Genomic DNA, 20,800 nt, shown 5'->3' on the forward strand with positions numbered 1-20,800 from the left:
AAATATGAATTGTAATTAAAATATTTTAAAATATTAAATTAGTACTTTTAAAGAATTAAATTCGATAAAAATGTATAATAAAATTTTATTGAATTATTTAAATAAAAATTATCGGACCGATGTGTAGTTAATAAATTTCATGGTATAGTTTTTGTTCTCCGATCATTAGTTATTTTACTTGTTATAGAAATATAAGATATTAACTTTATTATTCATAGGATTCCTTTTGTGAAAAAATTGTATAATTATCATATGAATAAAATATCTTTGTTATTTTGGATAATTTAATATTATCTAAAATTACATGATAATTATCTTTTTTATTATAATTTATTTAATAGTACTTCATTATAGATAAAAATATTTTTCAAATTAAAAGTAAATAGATATTATTTTACTTAATTTATTATTAGTTAATAAAATTCAAATATAACTCATAAATTTATTGGTGTTAAAAGTATTTTATAACTTAAAACTAAATGGAGCTGGAAATAATAGAATACAAAGTCTACAAAATAATAGAAGTCTATTCTCACCCTTTGGGTGGAAAATAAAAATCTTAATAAATAGGATTTAATAACATGAAATTTAAAAAATAATTATATACTTACCTAGTAAATATCAAATTGTGGTATTTTGATATGGTAATAAAACATGAGTTCGATTTTGGTTAAAAAAATATTTAAACCTGGGTTCTTTTAAGTTTGATCAGCGTTCTGTATTTCTTTATATCTGGAATTTGGTATAGGAAAAAATTTCCAAGCAACTGATGAGTCATCTATTTTAAGCTTAGATTGAAATTCCAGAACATTTTGTTGGGTATTTGTGTGTCTCTCCTATGCAAGAGTGTGTGTTTGTCTCTCCTTTTGGAGTGTTTGTTACGTTTTTACTTAGTCGTGCTTGGGTTAATCTGATATTGGATCTGTTGAGGACGAAATTGCTGATATTTTTGGTGATCTGCAAAACCTGTATTGAATATGGGATGGTGGTGATTATTGCAAGAGCTCACCTTTCACAACAAAAAATTGTTTATCTTTTATGACTTTACACTTTCGGCATGTCTATAGCTGGTATCCGGCATGTAGATAGCTGGGGTGTCTTCAGCATGTCTATAGCTGGTGTCCGGCATGTAGATAGCTGGGGTGCCGCTTCTCCAATATCATTTTATGCGATTGTTGTTTCTGAACATTGGGCTAACCATAATTTTTACGTGATATGGTCAATTGCGATGTTGCTATTTTCAGAGATGCCGGTGCAATTTGGATCGTTTGGGATGTTTTTGATTTCGTTTTTAGCTTCAAAAATTTTTAAATTCTATGTGTTAAATGATCAGGAAACAAATCATCTAATTGATTTTAGTATGTTATTTGTTTTATCACCTGGTTGTATCGACAGTTGGGAATTTGTTCCGGCTGTATTATATTTAATTTAATGAAAAATTTCTGCATTTGTCAAAAAAAAACTTGTACAAATTCTATTCAATTTTGTAATATATAAGTAACCTTAAATAATTCCAACTAATCGCCGCCAAAACCGAATTGTTGTATGGTTTAATTTTATTCCAGCAGTCTCCCACAAACACACACTAAACACATTCCAAATAGAGTTCCATGCCCACAAAGTCCAAAAGAAGTCAAGGGTCACGTAGAATGGTACAAAGTTCTAATTTAATTAGCAGTAAAGTAAGCAAAATAATTCTAATTCGATTTCCCGACCATCTTTGTTCTTGTCAATCAGCCCAGTCTGCTATAGGATGGACCAAAACTGGACCTCTGAATGAGCCCAATAAAATAAATAATGACACAATTACAGAAACTATAGTGGTCCTGCAAGCAAGCTTAAAAGAGTCCATCCCTTCATCCAAGACTCCCAACTCCCAAGTATCCAAGTCCAACCAACAAAATTTGACAAGATATCTCAAAAGATTTTTCAGTATAGGATTAATAAAGTTTAGAGTTCTATAAATATATCTATCATCATACCAGTTATTTTTATAAAAAAAAAGATTTAAGTTATATGTAGTATCTATTAAGCTAATCATATTACTTTTGATAATAACATATATCTAACATGAACAAAAATATATTAGAACTATCACTTCATCTCATTTATGACCCCTCCTCAAATTTACATGTTTATCTGAAATTAAATCTAGAACCTTCCAGTGTAAAGTGTAAGTCAGATTTATCTAGAATCGAACCTAAATCTTAGAATAAGAGACTAATAAACTACTAAACAAATTAAGATAATTAGAGTGAGTATTCTGAAATTTATTATAACCCCCATGAGTTAAAATTCTGGCGGTGTCCATAACTGGATTCCCTCAACCTGGTTCCAACACACCACATAAATATATAACTCGAAAAACAGGGCCGCAGCCTCCCGAGTTTTCCTGGCCATTCATAGTGTACATGTGATGTGTGTCCTCACCGACTAAATTGACACTTGTTCTCGTTTACATGACAAAAATGTGTATAGGTTAACACACTCGTGGCGCTTTCATTAGCAGGGCGGTCCTCTTGTTTGGGGAAATTTTAGTCATTTTTTGTTTATAAGAGTTAAGTTTTGTTTGTATATTCAGGGTCATCCTAACCAATTAACTGTGAACCATATTTTTTTAGTATATATTATCTAAAATACATGTGATTTGTTTAATTGCAGGTGTTTACTTATTACAAATGAATGATAATGATTTATCATCAAGCACGGCAAACATGCGGCTGATGTTTGATGAGTATGTTTTACATGTAGATTTTATTGGGGTTGGGGGTACTATATTTATATTTATTTTTGGAAATGGGACGTCAAATGTTGCCTGTTTCACTTACTTTATAATAAATTCTAGTATAATTTATTAATTAATTAAAAATTTCATGTATTTTGAATTTATAAAAATTTGTAAGTTCAACACAACAACGTTCATAAATCAGCTATCTGTTAATGAATAATTAAATATATTGATTTCTACTACAATTAAATCGTTACTATGAATCTTGTATCATGATTCCTATTATATATAAACTCACATTCATTTTTTGAATAATGCTAAGTATTTAAATCCGTTATTCCGAATCAATCGGCACGTTCTTTGACATGTTTTAGTTTGTAAACACATTGTTTATGTGCGGTTTTATGTTATTATCAGAAAAATTATTAAATATATATAATATATTAAAGCGTTTTCAACTGAAGACGATAAAAAGGGAAATGGATCTATCACTATTTTGTAAAATAGATTTGATATATAGTTGAATGTTATCAATATGTAAAACTATATGGGTTCCTAGTTGAACAAATATAATCAATTAAATGTAATTTTTTATATTTTCAAATTTTTACTTATTCTCTAAAAGTGCCACATAAACGACCGGTAGATATTAATGCTAAAGGATTTCAAGCATTAAAAATACTTTTATCATTTAAAAACGGTTTTGGAAACCGTTCATCAGAAAACATTTCTTTTACTTTTTGTGCTTTTGGATTATTCTCAAAATTTATCTCTTATACGTACGTTTTTTTTAAAACGTAAAAAGTAATATAAAAAAAGGATATGCCACACTATATAATATGTTGTTACCAACAAACGGAATAATTACTAGCATCTTCTTCTCCGATGCCCAGTATATCCCCAGAAACAATAAAATCCAAATTCTCAGTTTATAAACTCTTTACATGTCCATCTCTAGTTGATATCATAGACTCATTATAATATGGACTCACGAGTTGAAACTCTTCTTTCTTTCGACTATGTTTTAACAATCATCCTCAACAATGTGTGGACGTGCATGGCCATGTTAACTGTAGGGGCTATCAGCTTCATCTGGACCACAAGCAAATCTTCGTCTTCGTCTCAGCGATTCAAACAAGCTTCATCTCCCTCAGCTTCTCCTCAGGAGGCCAATGTGGTCCATTCATGCAGATGCAGCCTACAATTGTCAGAACCGGTGCCTAAAAATGTAAATTCGGCTCCGGTTTTCGACTGTGCTGATGGGGTGATTAAGAGAGGTAAATTTGCTGTTTATTATTACGATGATGATGCTCAAGAGGAGGATTATTATAGAGGAAATGTAGTGTGTGCGGAGACCGAGTACAACAACGTTATCGACGGTAGTGTTACATTTTGTTGCAGGGAGTTGAATATGGGGTGGTACCGTTATTTGGATTTGACGGTGTTTAGTGGCAATGTTGTTAAATTATGGGATTGAAACAATCTGGTAATTTTATGTTTATCTTATTTGTAAGGGAATGAACTATTATAATAGTCTGTAAATTAATTTGAGAATCCTTGACTTAAGAAATAATATGATCAACAATATGCGGAGGCAATTGTTTATTATTATTTGAATTTTCTTTACAAGTTATAACATTCCCTGATAAGAATTAAATAGTATACATGTGAAAAAATGCCAAGTCAAGTGTGTGTGCTTGGCTCCAGATTCTCTCTTGCTGCTGTATTGCTTCAGCAATGCAGGGACGACTATTTTTTAATGTCTTACTGAGGTCCATTAATGTGTTATAACAACGATGAGGCACATCTTATTGAGACATGCCTTTCCTTACGATAGTTTAGAGCAACATCAACAATGTAGTTGATGTCAATGTAGTCACCCAGTACAATCAGTGGCGGAGCCAGCCACAAATTTCAGAGGTGCCAAAACAAGCTTTATTTTTTCAACCAGAAAATATTTAGTAGGGAAAAAGTTCTATTGATTTCTGCTATAAGGACTTAAGCTTGTGCCCTTCTCTCAAAACAAAACACTTATTCTTAATACCAAATCAACTAACCCAAACTGAGATGTGCAGACATTAATACATCAAATTTGTTGTGTATCAAATCTCAGATTGTGCCATGAAGTACCTTGGGCTCCATGTGGCTCTTCCCTGGAGTACAATGTATGCTCATACAATGTACATATTCGTTGGTGGTAGCACATGGTGTATATTTTAGTTTTTGTATGCAGATTTGTGTGGTGGAACTTGGAAGCAAGATAAACAGAGATATGAATGCTATTGATATGGACGAGTTCTTTAGATTGTTATAAAAGAGGCGACGACAGAGAGAAGATCATACGAAACAGGTGCATAACACAACTGCTAAATACATCAATCAAGTGAACGGTAACCATCCAAGTACAACTTTATTGAATATGAATACTAGTACTATGTAAAAACACCTAAGAGAAGGTGCAGGCATAACAACCTTATAATAATGCCTTAGCAAAAGCAGGGATGAAATCAAGCTGAACTATAAACGGAAACCAAATGAAAATAGCAAAAGACCACACTGAGGCTTTACAAAAGAACGATCTTGCAAGAGAAAGAAAATACAAGGACCAGCGAAGGGCCTTATCGTGCCTGAGGACCTGATACTTCACTTTCTAAATTAAGAGATAATACTCCAACTAATTCTTTCTTTCTCGTCTCACTCGAAGCCAACTCTGTTGCTATGATCTCTTTCAATTGAGACGCCACAAAATTCATAGTTGGCCTATCATCCGAAGCTGGAGAAACACACGCCAATGCTATTTCTACAGTTCTCCAGGCCGAATTCACATCAATGTGTTCCCTGATCCTTGGGTCGACAACAATTTTGATGTCCCCATCCTCGAGTCTGGACCTAACCCAATCAACTATGTGCCCCCGATCATTATTGGTACCTATAGCTGGTCGGCCTGTGATTATTTCCATGAGGACAATTCCAAAACTATAAACATCACTTTTCTCAGTTAATCGATTTGATCTGTAGTACCTGTGAACCAAAAACAAGGTATTTATGAACAGGACTTGAGCTACTTCTTTCTGTAAGACTTAACCTTGTCACATAAGTGCTACTCTGTGTTGACCTACTCTTACATAAAACAGCTTTAGGAGTACTGCATAAGATGTATATATTTATGTTCGTACATACTCAGGGTCAAGGTAGCCAGGAGTTCCAGCAACCACCGTCGTTACGTGACTGCCACCTTCGAAAGGGATAACTCTAGACAAGCCAAAATCTGCAAGCTTTCCTCTGAAATTCTCTGTCAATAGGATATTTGTTGATTTCACATCTCTGTGGATTATTGGTGGCTTGCAACCATGATGCAGATACTCAAAGCCTGTGATAATTGATGTACTGGTGTTAACATCTCTTAGTTGTAATAGCATGTTGAATTTCAAAAAGTACATAAAATTTACATAATATAAGAGAAAAATATAAAAAAACTAAAAGGCATCCACATGCAAGAAAGAACAACATCAGCTTATCAGCTAACCTTCTGCTGCATCGATTGCTCTCAGAATTCTCTGTTCCCAACTCAAGACATCTGAGTTTCTACCTGTATCAAAATGTTACCAGTTTAATGTAACTGCCGTAATAACAAGATATTGAACTGCAGATAATATGATAAAGCTGACTCTGCAAATTTCAAACTGTCAAGATAGACTAGCATGCCAAAATGATAACAAAATAAAATCTGGTAACAACATAGTCATGGGCTTAAAACCACAAAGTTGACCTAATTATTAACTGAGACTACACAATTAAAGTGCACTGACATGTTAAGATCAGATTATTGATGTTGGAGAATGCTAATCTATATATGTTTCTCATGCACTAATGTGCTTGGATCAATACCAGTAGTACTGCTGGTTCAATATTATATGTTTGTGCAGACATTTTTTGTTTTAGTGTGATATTAACTTTAATTTCGGCTTAAATATCAAAGTAGTCATTCAATTCGGGGTCATATATCAAAAAAATCACTCTATTTATCGGGGACTCGTATGCACCACTTTAGTTGAGAATAATGACACTACCGTTAGTTTGAATTGTTGACTAACAGAAATGTTAACGGATAAGCATAATAGTTGACGTGGAAATGATATATATAATTAATAATTAAATATTTTTTTCAACCTTTTAAAAAGTTTAATTCTATTTAAAATACAAAAATGTTTATTAGTTTTAATATCTTACTTTCTTTTTAAATTTATAAAAATAGTCAAATAATTTTCAGTATAAAAAATTGAGTTTCTAGAGAAAACTGATTTTATTAATTTAAACTCTCAATATTTGTTTTTAATTTTATTAACAAAATTCAAATATTTATTTTCAATTTCCATTAAAAAAGTTTATTGATAAGAGCTGAAAAGATCAAATATCTTGAAGTTGGAAACTTTTAAAATACATATATAATTTCAAGAAAAAATATTTATATGAAATTTAAAAAATAAATGAATAAAATATTCAAGTTTTAAAATTTTAAATTTTCTTATAAAATAAAATATCATTTCTTATTTTATTTTTTTTGTCTCTTCGTTCGATTCACGCAGAATATTGTTGATAAAAAGAGCTTATTAATTCAAAATAATCTAAATCAACAAATTTTAAACTGATAATAATATTTTAAAATAAGTTCCTTCTTCATCCTATTTAGCATAACCTAATTGTTCAATACGGGATATATAGTGTGACAAAGTAATGAAATTAAATCAAAAAAGAAACACATATATGGCTGTTTCTATGATTTTGCTATGACAGCTTTAATGTGCTTTAGTTTTGAAATATATTATTCTGATCCAAGGGTTCGTATTTAATGGAGAAAAATGGTGAAATACATAAAGTGTTATTGTTGATATATAATTTTATTTAAAAGTCACGTCCACTTCCACCTGTACCTACCGTTAATGTCAACAATTCTCAGTCAGGTCAAAGTAACATATTTAACGGTAGTGTAATTATTCTCAACTAGAGTGGTTCATACGAGTCCCCAATAACTGGAGTGCTAGTTTTGATATATGACTCTGTTCAGTGACTATTTTGAGATTTAAGCCCTTTAATTTCTAACATATATTGACATTTGAAAGAATTAAAAGAAGTATTAACTGAACAATATAAATTAATAAATGATTTAAGGCAAAAAATTTAAAAAATGAATTGGATAGATCCAAATGCAATAACTAGAAATAATAGAAAAATAAAAGAATTAATAAAAAATCAAGAAAAACTAGAAATAGAACTAGATAAATTGCAAGAAAGAAAAAATAAAATTGAATGGACAAGAGAAAATAGGGATGAAATAATAAGATGTTATCAACAACTTGGAAATATGATAATAACATTTAGAAATAATAAACTAAGAATTCAAGGACTTAAAAGAATAATTTTATCAAGTAATATAACTGGATAATAATACAGTTTGAAAAATGTCATTAGAGAAATCAAGTGAAACACAAGATGTATATTATCAAATGGATGAATACGAAGAAGGAACATCACAAACTCTAAGTTTTAAACCAGATATATATAATCAAATCCAAAGTGAAACAGAAGAACTAACAATAAAAAAGATATTCAAAACATCATATTTTGAAAGAAATAAAGAAGTTAGATATATAGTTCAAAAACATGAAAATATAATAGACATAGATACAATAAATGGAAAAGTAAAAATAAATTTAATAACAGATGGTTTGATAAAAAGAGAACTATCTAAATTAAAATAAAAAGAAGCAAATAAACTAAAAAATATTTATTTTGGAGCAATAGAATTTACAATAAAAGCATATTTTCATAAAAATATTGATACTCCTATACAAATATATGTACTAGACGATAGAATAATAGGAAATATACAAGATTCATTAATAGCAGTGGTAAAAGGAAACTTAATATATCAGAAATTAAAATTTATAATACAACCTGATTTTAGCATATCATTAAGAGATGAAAATAAAGAAAGATCTTTAACATTATATTATAAATTGGATGGAATAAAAATGCAAAAGGGAAGTAAAGTAATTAGTATAGAAACTAAAATAGTATATGCTATGACTGGAAACCATCATGTAAAGAAACAAACGGAATTAGGAATAATAGTACCAAAATTATATAATGATATATTAGAAAAAATTGAACATAAAGAAGAATCTCAAATAACAATCCCAGAAGAATTTACAATAGACTTTAGTAATAGACAAATAATTCCAACACAAAGAATTAAACCAATATTAGAAGGATCTAGATTAAGTTTTAGAAGAGAACACAACCCTATAACATTAGTTAGATCAATGAGTATGACCAGTAGAAAATTAGATTTAATAAAATTACCGTGTTACGAATCAGATAAATTACGAATAAAAACAATAATATTTAATGGAATATTTGCCAAAGAAGTCATAACAGAAATAAATACCGGAGCAACAAAAAGTCAAATACATATAACTGAAGTTGACTCAAACAAATGTGAGGAAATAGAACCTCAAATAATAACTGAACCAAATAGTTCGAGAGAAACAATAATAACAAAAGGTATAAAATTAAGATTAAAAATTTTAGACTTAGAATATAATATAAGCCTAGGAGTAATAGAAAATGACGTTAGTTATCAACTATTATTAGGAATGGATTTCTTAAATGAAATAAAATATAATATAACCAATGAAGGAATAGAAATAAATGATCAGAATAAATTAAGATTTATAGACAGAATATGAACCCTGAAAAGGAAATAAATGAAAAGAAAGATGAAATAGAAACTATTAATAGGATAATAAAAGAAACATTAATTATGTCTCAAGAAAAAGAACTACAATACTTAAAAGAAAAAGAAAAACTAGAGGAAGAAATAAAAGAATTAGAGAAAATAAAAGGTAAGAAAAGAAAAATATGGATAATTAAAGGAGAATGGAGAAAACGAGTCTATAAATATGAATAATACTGAAAACCAAATAAAAGATATTTGGAACGAAATATTTATAAAGGAAAGTTTAAACGCTATATTAAAAAAGATGGAAGAAAATCAAGAAATTAGTAGAAAGATAATTAAGGAAGAAATAACAGCGTTATGGAATATATCAGAAATCCCAATCTTTAAACAAATATTAGATAAGTTAACTATTATACAAAATAGTTTAGAACAAAATAAAGAAAAGAAAATAATTAAAGACGAAACAGAAGAACCAGAACTAGTACCTATAACAGTAATAGGAAGAACTAAAGAACCTATATTAATGGATATAAGCAAATCAAAACCGAAAATAACTATAGGGGTTAAAAGAACAATAAATGGTTTAGCAGAGCTTCACAAATCAGGAAAATTCTAGGAAAATGTCTATAACAGAACATAGTGCTATAACATTTCTTAAAAAACATGGAAAAGAGTTACTGGAAAAAGAAAGACAAAAATATGAACCTATAAAACAAGAAATAAGAGAAAATGAACTAAAAGAATTAAGAAAAGAAAATGCTAAATTAAAAACTAAAACTAATATAGAATGGTTAAATAAATATAAATTTTATAAAAAAAAATATAAAACCTAAAAGAAAGAATTAAAAGAAACAAAGTTAGAAGTAATAAATGTATTAAAAGAAATAGATAATTTAAAAAATGAGATTAATCAATTAAAAATAGAATTAAAAGAAAAGGAAATTATTAAGTCTGACGATAGTAATTCAGAAACGAACAAAGAACAAGATGAGAGCAGTAATACAAGTAAATCAGATAGTAATCTAGGAGAAGAAGGATTAAATTACTTAGAGGAATCAGATAATGAGGAAAAGGAAATAGTAATAAAAGAAAATAAAGAAATATTAGAAGCCCTCGGAAAAACCGTAAATGCAATAATAACAAATGAAGAGAAAAGCGATGAAAGTGATATTGAAGAAAGAGAAACTTCACATAAACAAACAAATTATGAAACCGAAACAGATAACGATGCATACCCAGAAGAAGAAATAGAAGATCATATAATAACTAAAAATAATATTAAAATGCCAGGAAATATACCTATAGGACAACAAAATGAAGTACAAGATTTCATATGATCAATACACCAAGGAATAAATATAAATGGATATTTTCTAGATTTAGATAATGTCTACGACGATCAAGAAATAAGTAGAAGAATAAAAGACTGGAATTTAGGGATGTATATAGCCTTAATGAATTCAAAAAATATAGAAGATCTGGATTATGTTTTTGAACTAATATCAAAAACAATTATAGGAAAAGCAGCATTTTGGTTAGAAAATATTATTTATGAATTAAAGGGACAAGTAAGAACGTATGCTAGAAGCTGGAAAGATACGTTAAACGCATTTGATATATTATTAAAAAGAGAATTTCTAGGAGAAAGATGGTTTGTAGCTCAAGAAAATATAACAGTAGAAAGAAAATTAGAAATAACAATGTATCTAAATAATATGAAATGTTGTAGGATTAGTAAATTACCAGAATATACTATAAGTTTTACTAAATTCTTTTATGAAGCTAAGTTTTTACCTAATGAAAGCTTAGTATATCAACAACTGTATTATGATCATCTACCTTCACCTTATAATACCGAAATAACTAAAGAATATAATAATCTAGAACCTAAAGAAAATACATTAGGAGAAAGAATTAGATTATTAAGAGCATATTTAACTCGAAAATGTGAAGAATATAGAATTCAACAGAAAATTAAAAAGGATAAAAAACAAGGATTAAGAGAAATCTGTAATTTTACGGAGAAAAAATTAATATTTGGATGTGATAATCAATATTATAAAACTAGAAAGAAGTATAGGAAATATAGGAAACTAGATTATAATAATCAAAATGAATATTATAGAAAACAAAATAAAACCTATAGACCTTATAAACCATTTAATCGAAGATTTAAAAGAAGAAAATTTAAAAAATATAGAAATACTCCTGAAAATAGAAAGAGATTTAGATATAAGAGAAAGTTTAGAAAAAGAAATAAAACAAAAATAGCAGATTGTAAATGTTGGAATTGTAATGAAAAGGGACATTATGCAAATAAGTGTCCTAAATTACAGCAAAAAAGAGTAAAATACATAGATACCACCGAATTAATAATGAAACTAGAATACATAAGAGAAGATAACAATAACTGGTATGATGAAGAAGTATTCTATATAAGTGAAACAGAACCAGAAGAAATAAATTACATAAATGAAAATGATAGTAATAATGAAAGTTTAACTACTGAATAGAATAAAATGGTAGCTATATATATTGAAGCACAGGTAGAATATAAACCTACGAAATATATAAAACAAAAGATATTTATAGATAGCGGAGCAGATATTTGTTTAGCTAAAGAAGAAGTATTTACTCAACACAAATGGAAACATACAAAAAATAGAATAATAGTAACAGGATTCAATAACCATAAAAAAGAGATAGATATAATAGCAGAAAATGTAAGATTTATATTAGGAAAAATAAGGTTTAGGTTACCTATAATATACCAAGAAAATAATATGAAACAACAAATGTTACTAGGAAATAACTTTTTAGATTCTTTTAAAACTCAAATAATAAAACAAGATAGGATAAGTTTGCTAACACCTTGCGAAAAATGGATAGTATTAAAAAGAATAATACCTGTAAAATCAATAGAAATAAGTAATATTAAAACAGAAAGAAAAATGAATTTAGAACTATTAAAACAAAAATATTTAAAGGCCTTAGAAATAAATTTTGGAGAACATCCAATGAAGTTATGGGAAAAAGAAAAAATATATGCTGAAATAAAACTAATAAACCCTAATGATATAATTAGAAACAGACCAATAAGATATAGCCCAACAGATCAAAAGGAGTTAGGAGTTCAAATAAAAGAATTATTAAACTTAGGACTAATACAAGAAAGTAAAAGTCCGCATAGTAGCCCAGCGTTTTTAGTAAGAAATCATAATGAAGTAAAAAGAGGAAAAATTAGAATGGTAATAGATTATCGAGAACTAAATAAAAAGACTATATTTGATGGATATTTTTTACCATATAAAAGAAATTTAATCAACCAAACGAGTAATAAAAAATGGTTTAGTAAATTTGATTGTAAAAGTGGATACTGGCAAATAAAATTAACTAAGGAATCTAGATGTTTAACAGCATTTAGCGTTCTACAAGGACATTATGAATGGATAGTACTACCATTTGGATTAAGAACAGCTCCACAAATATTCCAAAGAAGAATGGATAAAATATTTAGAGAAATGAATGATTTTATTCTAGTATATATAGATGATATATTAATATTTAGTGATAATTTAACAGATCATTCAAAACATCTAGATATATTTATTCAGACTATTAGAAAACATGGAATATTATTATCAGAAAAGAAATCAGAAATATTTAAACACAAAATAGAATATTTAGGATATATTATAGACTCTGAAGGAATTCAATTACAAGAACATATATCAACAAAAATAAAGAATTTTAAAGAAATTTTAGAAAATAAAAAAGAAGTACAACAATTCTTAGGAATAGTAAATTACGCTTCAGATTATATAAAAGATTTACCAAAATTAAGAAAACCACTACAAGATTTAATAAAGAAAAATAAAACTTTTGAGTGGAAGGAAGATCATACAAATGCAATAAGAGCATTAAAAACAAAGGTAGAAAATTTACCTAAACTACGATTACCCAAAGATAGTGATCAGTTAGAACTATTTACAGATGCTAGTGATATAGGATGGGGAGCAGTATTAGTAGCTTTTGAAAAAGATGATATTGATAAAGAAAACCCTTTAATATGTGGATATGCAGCTGGAACGTGGAAACCCAATGAAAAGAATTATCATATTAATGAAAAGGAACTATTAGCTGTAAAATTAGGAATTAAAAGATTTCATTATCATTTACTACCTGCAAAATTTGTTGTAAGAACAGATAATACTCAAGTAAGATCATTTATATTCAATAAAATTGACCCTTTACCAGAATTAAATAAAAGAAGAAATTGGCAAGCATTTTTTAGTTGTTATGATTTTATTATTAAAAATATATCAGGTACTAAAAATATTCTTGCAGACTATCTTAGCAGGGAAAATGGAAAGTATTAGCAGTATTATGATACAGGTGGGAGAAGTAATTCAGAAGATAAAGGAAAAGAATGACCAGATAAACTTTATTAACGAAGAAATCAGCCAACTTACTACTACTTTAGAAGGAAAACTCAGAATATTAAACAACCTTCAAAAAACCCCAGAAACCTTTGTATCAAGATTAGCCAATACTCCTACTATCAAAACAATAACCATACCAGATAATACTATCAACGCCATTACCCTAAAGGATCGTGTAACCTTTACCAAAGAATATACTGAGTCCTTTGAAAAGATACAAAAGTACTATGATTATAAAACCAATACTACAATCCTGAGAAATGGGAAATTTGGAAAATACCCAAGGTATATCTGTAGGGAAAACGCAGATTCAACTGTAGTAAAAAACCTATTACTCTTAGGATTTATTGACAAAATAATGGTAGATGAAACCTTATCAAGTATAGCACAACTACCATCAACTATAACACAAAGCCTTCAATCTTACATGAATTCATACGGACCAGGAGGAATTTATGGTATACAGGTTTTTGATGCCTGTACTGACTTAACAGGAAAACCCATATTACTCTGTCAAATATTTAAGTATGGCAGGAATACTACTATAGAAGGTGAAAATACTAGCCTAAAGACGGACATGGCATGTACAATAGAGCAATTTGGCGACTGGTTGTGTAACAAGAGAGCAATCGGCATAGTAACATTGAAGTCTAAACTTGAAGATATGATACGAGGAGGAAAGGCATGTGTCATTGGCACAAGTAAAGGTGGATTAGCGGAAGAAATACTAACTATTTATTATAATAATGATATAATTAGCAGGGATACTACAGCTTTGAACGAAATGCATGCAAGATTATCAGATTTAAAGCACAATCATGCTCAGAAGACAAAGGAAATTTATCAGAATTTATTATCAGGCCAAAGACGGAGACCAGTGGCAACTCTAAAGAATATAGCAACAAAAGAAGAAGGATGTTCTGATCCCTTTGCATAGATATTTGTTAGGCCCTGAAAGGGTGACCTAACCATATAATACAATGTAATACTATTAGATGAAAGTTAGGCCCAATAGAATTTGGTGACCTAACAATGTAATAATAACGATGAATTGATAGGCCCAATGAGAATTGGTGACCTATGGATATTACAAATAATATTTCGGCCCAATGAGAATTGGTGACTGAAAGCATATTACAAATGATATTTCGGCCCAATGAGAATTGGTGACTGAAAGCATATTACAAATGATATTTCGGCCCAATGAGAATTGGTGACTGAAAGCATATTACAAATGATATTTCGGCCCAATAAGAATTGGTGACTGAAAACATATTACAAATGACACTACGGCCCAAATTATATTGGTGACTGTAAAAAATCAATAATTTTCAGGAAAAAGAAAAAGACAGCAGCAACAAAGAAGAAAGGTTACTAGAAGAAAAAGACAGCAGCAGAAAAGACAAGAACATTTACCAGAAATTTTATCTCTAAAGTCAAAAAGAAGGTGGAATGGCAGACAAATTACAGAAAGTGGATTCAGCTTTTGAAAAAGAGGAAAGAAAAAGAACGGAGGAAATTAAAAGGAAATCTTAGAAATAGAAATTAGTAGAATCAACAGAGATTGGAAAACTCTATAAAAGCCATCTTGTAAATCATTAAGATATCGAAAGTTTTCATTAATAAGAATGGCTGATTATAAATTTTCTATGAGTAGCTAAACCCTTTACTCTACAATCTCTATACAAGAAAATATTGTGAGATCGAAGTAAATATTATACTATGTCTATGTTTAGTAATTGTTAAGACAGATATAATATTTTATTAAGTGTTTTAGAGGATATCCCAAGGCGATCCCAAGGTCAGGCTATATCCCGAAGCAAGGAAGCGAGAAGGGAAGGAGAGCCAAGACAGGTTGACAGCCATAGGTGATCTAGGATACTTATAAGGTATTATTCTGAATTTATGATTGCTAAATTATGATATTAGTAGAATGTTTATGGAACAGATCACAATATGAGTATTGTTATGAGGTTGTAGACATTTAAATGAAATATGTTGATTTTTGGATTTAATCATGAATATAATTGTTTATTATATATCTGTGTGCCTTCCCTCTTTAGGGTTATCAGATATAAAAAACGATCCCCGCGAATCTACATAGACATAGTATAATATTTTATTAAGTGTTTTAGAGGATATCCCAAGGCGATCCCAAGGTCAGGCTATATCCCGAAGCAAGGAAGCGAGAAGGGAAGGAGAGCCAAGACAGGTTGACAGCCATAGGTGATCTAGGATACTTATAAGGTATTATTCTGAATTTATGATTGCTAAATTATGATATTAGTAGAATGTTTATGGAACAGATCATGAGTATTGTTATGAGGTTGTAGACATTTAAATGAAATATGTTGATTTTTGGATTTAATCAAGAATATAATTGTTTATTATATATCTGTGTGCCTTCCCTCTTTAGGGTTATCAGATATAAAAAACGATCCCCGCGAATCTGGTATTACTAGCAAAATGTAAGTTCTACCTGATAGATGCCCTTCGAGGTCTCCATTGGCCATATACTCGTAGATGATCCCTAAGTTGTTGTCTTCATTACAGTAACCAACAAGAGCTGTTAAATTTTTATGATGAATGCTCATAAGAAGCTTAGCCTGCAATTTAGGTCTAACCTTAGTTAATCATAAAATACTGTGCTGACAAAAACATCATGCGGGTAAAACTAATTTATTGCGCTAACAAGCCTTTCTCGACACTTTTCAAGTGGGATGGTTATGCAACACTGGTTAAACATTTTATCTTTTTGCCAAAATTGTTTTCTACGTGATGAATTGTGAAGTAAGTTGTAAGTTTTGTAGAACTTGCCTCGGTTTGAAACTCCTTGTATCCTTGCGCTGATGTTGCTGAGAGCATTTTAACAGCAACTTGGGTATCATCAACATAGCCATGATATACTGTGCCAAATCCTCCTTTTCCAATAATTTTCTCAAAGTTATCAGTAATGTTTAGGATTTCTGAGTATGTGAATTGACGTTTTTTAGTCTCCAAAGTGTTGTCCTTTATAGATGCTGCAAAACTCACTTTCTTAGAACATTGAATTTTTAATTTACCCTTCAGATTTGTAGCATTAGTATTTTACTCACCTTGTCGATTTTTGTTACTTATCATCCACAAGACAACTATAAATGCAATCAAGATCACCACAAACACCGAAGCAATTGAAGCTGCTATGGTAATTATAGATTTGTTACTACTGTTTTTGCATGAAGATGACAAACATTGATTTGTATCTTCACCTCCCTGACTTGAATCTATGCTGTATTAAATCAAACAATAAGTATTTCAGCAGATAGGTTCCATTTAGCTGTTTTCATTACCAAAGACATACTGCATCGTCCATTATTAGTGTAATGGAAGTAAACCATACCTTAGTAATAGCAATCCACTTTTTGATTTTGATAAGAGCCTTGACGGAACTGATCCTATGAAATTGTTCCCTCTGATATTGCTGGGAAATTAGAGAAACGGTAAGTATATATATCTATATGACTATATTCGGTACTCGTGATGCCACAATCCTGATTTTTATACACGCTGATGAGCACCTATTCATTTAGAGCATGCAAGTTACAACATAACACTGCACTGAGAAATATACAATCTTGTATCATTACAATGAATGCACAGCGATGAAATTCTTAAAGAGTTCATTTACAATAAATGAAGGTAAACAAGTGGTTTTCGGGTTTAACTTACAGAATACGCAATGAGTTCAATTGCGATAAGAAATCAGGTATCTCACCCGACAAATTATTGTTGGACAAATCCCTGAAAAGTAATAGAACTGTTGTGTTTAGAAACATTGACAATATATAGTTCATATAATTATTTGCAATAGTAAAAAATTAATATCAATGCTCTTACAAATATCTTAACATTGTTAGGTTGGATATAGAAGGAGCAATTTTTCCATTCAATCCACTTGAGGACAGGTTCCTAAAATTAAGTTGAATTGTGGAATCAGTAAACATGATAGGTGAATATTTCATGATTTTAAAATTCAAATAAATTACACATACAATGATGTGATCCTAGGCATTTCAGAAACATTATAGATGCATCCGACACCATCCCATGCATAAGCTCGTGGCGCACATGGATCTCCTTGCCAATTTCCTTTTTGAACCTTATAAACTGACTTGATGTCCATTATGGAGGCAGCTAAAATTCCCAAATAATCAACAACAACAAAATAGATTTTAAAAAAACCTACTGCACTTTTTGAAAATGATATCCAGTAAACCAAATGACTAATGGTAAAAGAAGTATGTATAGATAACATACGTAATCAGAAGGAAACAAGTTAGTAGTCACAATATTGAGGAAGAATATCGTAAGATAGCCAGAACTTACCGTCTTGATCATCTGTTTGTGATAGCATAAATTTCTTAACCGTAAAAAGCTCAAAGGCATTTAAAATAGGTGGAAGAGTTGACTTCTTGGTTTTCTGAATTACGAGCTCATGCCTAGACGCTGGTTTCTCAAGTACATCACTGTATACTGTTACAGTAGTTCGATTAAATGGTGTTACTGGCCGAGTACTCCAAGGTTTCCCGTCCAAATATATGTCAAATTCTCTGGTTTGGTTGCGTTGCAGTGTTTGCACCTCAGAGAAGTACAAGTAGATAAGAAACTGATCAGATGCATTTGAAGGCGTCCACGGGAGTCTCAATGGATTGCTAGGGTTGTCTGGTGCAATAGCCGTCGTCATGACTTTATATGGTACTTTGAATCCCCCAATATACGTCCATGTCTCAAAATTATATACCAATGTGCTGTTAATGTACCTTATTGAATCCCATTTTCTATCATATATGTCGTCTTTATACCTGTAAATTGTATATATTTCGGTGCATAATTAGTAAAAAGAAATTTAAAAAAAATAGTACATCATGTATTAACAAAGCATTAGTGATGCAGTATAAATACATTAAACAATTTTATGCCATAGTTACCTATAACTTCCAAATGTTTCACCAAAATCTAGCCGTGCAAAAAGCTTCAGTGATCCGAATTCAGCGGTGTACATGCTGTTATTGAAGTACCTCAACTCGAGTGATGATATAAAAGGCGTTCCATGTCCTGTATTAACTAGGCAAACGTGAATATAATCCGATGTTGGGACGTGAATGATCTCTGATAGTTTTTGTGAAGTTGTTTTATTGAATGAAATTGTATCCCATTTCTCAACTCCAAGATGAAGATCAAATCGAGGGATTAGGCCTTTGGAGTCATAGTTTCCGTACATAAATTGTGCACGGATTAAGTACCTGTTACCTGGTCCTTGAGCAGGTTTCAGAGTGTAACAGTTTCTGGTCCCTTGTGGAAAACTTCTTAGTGTCAAAAATTGTTTCTCAAGATCTGAAGCCCTGTGAATTGGTAGTATGGTCTTGCTTTCACCGGCATCAGTGAATTCAGAATCTGAAACATAGTTTATGCCAGTTGTGGTGTCCGTGTAGTTGGAATTTCCAGGAATTCCGCAGTCTATGCTTATGAAACCTGAGACCATGAAATGTGTTAGTTGTAGCTTCTTATAAAAGCACAATAAAAAAAACACTTGTATGTGCATAAAAAAAGTTTGTCCTCACCTGGTTGCTCATCTTGTGAGCGAACTGTAACTGCAACAAAAATGAGATACACCAAGGACTGAGATACAAAACATGCATACAAGCTCTTCCTTGTACCCATGCTATCTGGTGACAACAATGGCCTTGTCATTTATATACAAGTATATAGCATCTATACACTACCGACTAAGGGCTCATTTGTTAAATGTGAACAGAATTTTCTCAATAGTTAAAATTTCTGAACCAGTAATAATATGAACAGTAATGAATAAGATTGTTTGATAAAATTATTTAAATTTCTTAATGATAACATTAACCTGTTTGTGGTTGAGTGGTTGATAATATTAGATAATTCTTTTTATTGAAAGTTGTTTAAATTAAAATATATATAATTAAAATATTTTTTTGATAAGTTAAAATTTTATCATTTTGTAATAATTAGGCAACTTTAAAAACTAGACCGTAAATAAGTACAATCACTAATAATCTTAAGATAATACAACATATTAAAAATGAAAATATTTTTTTAAATATATATATGTGTTTTTTTCAAGAGAGAACCCTTTTTATACCTTGATTCTATTATAAAATTTAATCAAATTTATTGCTAACGTAGAAAGATGATTATATATTTAAATATAATAAAAAGTTTAAAAATTGAAATTTGAAAAATAAATTGAATTTAAATTTGATTCTATTATGCAATAATTTTGGATAAGTGTGATTTTACTACAAAACCATTTTAAATAATTTCATCAATTACAATTATTTTTAAATAAAAAAATTGTGCAATTTATCATTAATTTGGTAATTAAAATTTATAACTATATATGATGAAAAATGAAATAAATTATGTATTTATATTTTTAAATAATAGTTCATCTCTATATAAAAAGTACTTCATGTATTGACATCCCCAATATATATAAGTTTCAAAAAAAGTTTACGTATTTTTCTATTTTAATTCAAGTAATTATACATTTAATTATTTTTGATTCATTCATAAGTAATTTAAATTAAACTTTTATTTTCTAAATACAAAACATGAAATTTAAAAATTTACAAACTTTTTAGCCACAAAATTCACTAAATTGCTATATGAGAATTGAAAGAAGGTGACAGTGAAAATTTAAAAGTTCACTCGTCCAACACTTGTTCAGAAGAAATCCAGTCGTGATGTATGAAATTTTTATCAAATAATTTGAACAGATGAAAAAAAATTGGTTCAATTCATAATCAGTTATTCACCTGTTAATAAATGGGGCTTAACACACATTCATAAATATACATAAACTTAACTATACGTTAA

The 20,800-nt window shown here is 29.6% G+C and overlaps 1 protein-coding gene across 1 annotated transcript; it reads right to left on the reverse strand.

Annotated features, from left to right (window-relative positions):
* Positions 1 to 5,269: 5,269 nt before the first annotated feature.
* On the reverse strand, positions 5,270 to 19,642 carry LOC141691389 (putative LRR receptor-like serine/threonine-protein kinase At1g51880). The gene is made up of 12 exons (XM_074496132.1): positions 19,513 to 19,642; positions 18,880 to 19,423; positions 18,239 to 18,753; positions 17,944 to 18,085; positions 17,621 to 17,749; positions 17,292 to 17,372; positions 17,008 to 17,180; positions 16,730 to 16,932; positions 16,392 to 16,518; positions 6,255 to 6,317; positions 5,909 to 6,098; positions 5,270 to 5,749 (listed from the first exon to the last, which is right to left on the reverse strand). The coding sequence occupies exons 1-12, from the start codon at positions 19,640 to 19,642 to the stop codon at positions 5,347 to 5,349; spliced, it is 2,700 nt and encodes an 899-aa protein (XP_074352233.1). The 3' UTR covers positions 5,270 to 5,346.
* Between the last annotated feature and the right edge of the window lie 1,158 nt (positions 19,643 to 20,800).

The sequence above is a fragment of the Apium graveolens genome, chromosome 10 (assembly GCF_009905375.1).
Source record: "Apium graveolens cultivar Ventura chromosome 10, ASM990537v1, whole genome shotgun sequence".
NCBI classification, from domain to species: domain Eukaryota; kingdom Viridiplantae; phylum Streptophyta; class Magnoliopsida; order Apiales; family Apiaceae; genus Apium; species Apium graveolens.

What these genes read in the sequence shown, in the direction of transcription:
- LOC141691389 (XM_074496132.1), bottom strand. Translation starts at nt 19,642, where the DNA reads ATGACAAGGCCATTGTTGTCACCAGATAGCATGGGTACAAGGAAGAGC. An exon ending in CTCACAAGATGAGCAACCAG is followed by an intron (nt 19,424 to 19,512) that starts GTGAGGACAAAC and finishes TCATGGTCTCAG; the next exon opens with GTTTCATAAGCATAGACTGC. An exon ending in AGTGGATTGCTATTACTAAG is followed by an intron (nt 17,181 to 17,291) that starts GTATGGTTTACT and finishes GATTTAATACAG; the next exon opens with CATAGATTCAAGTCAGGGAG.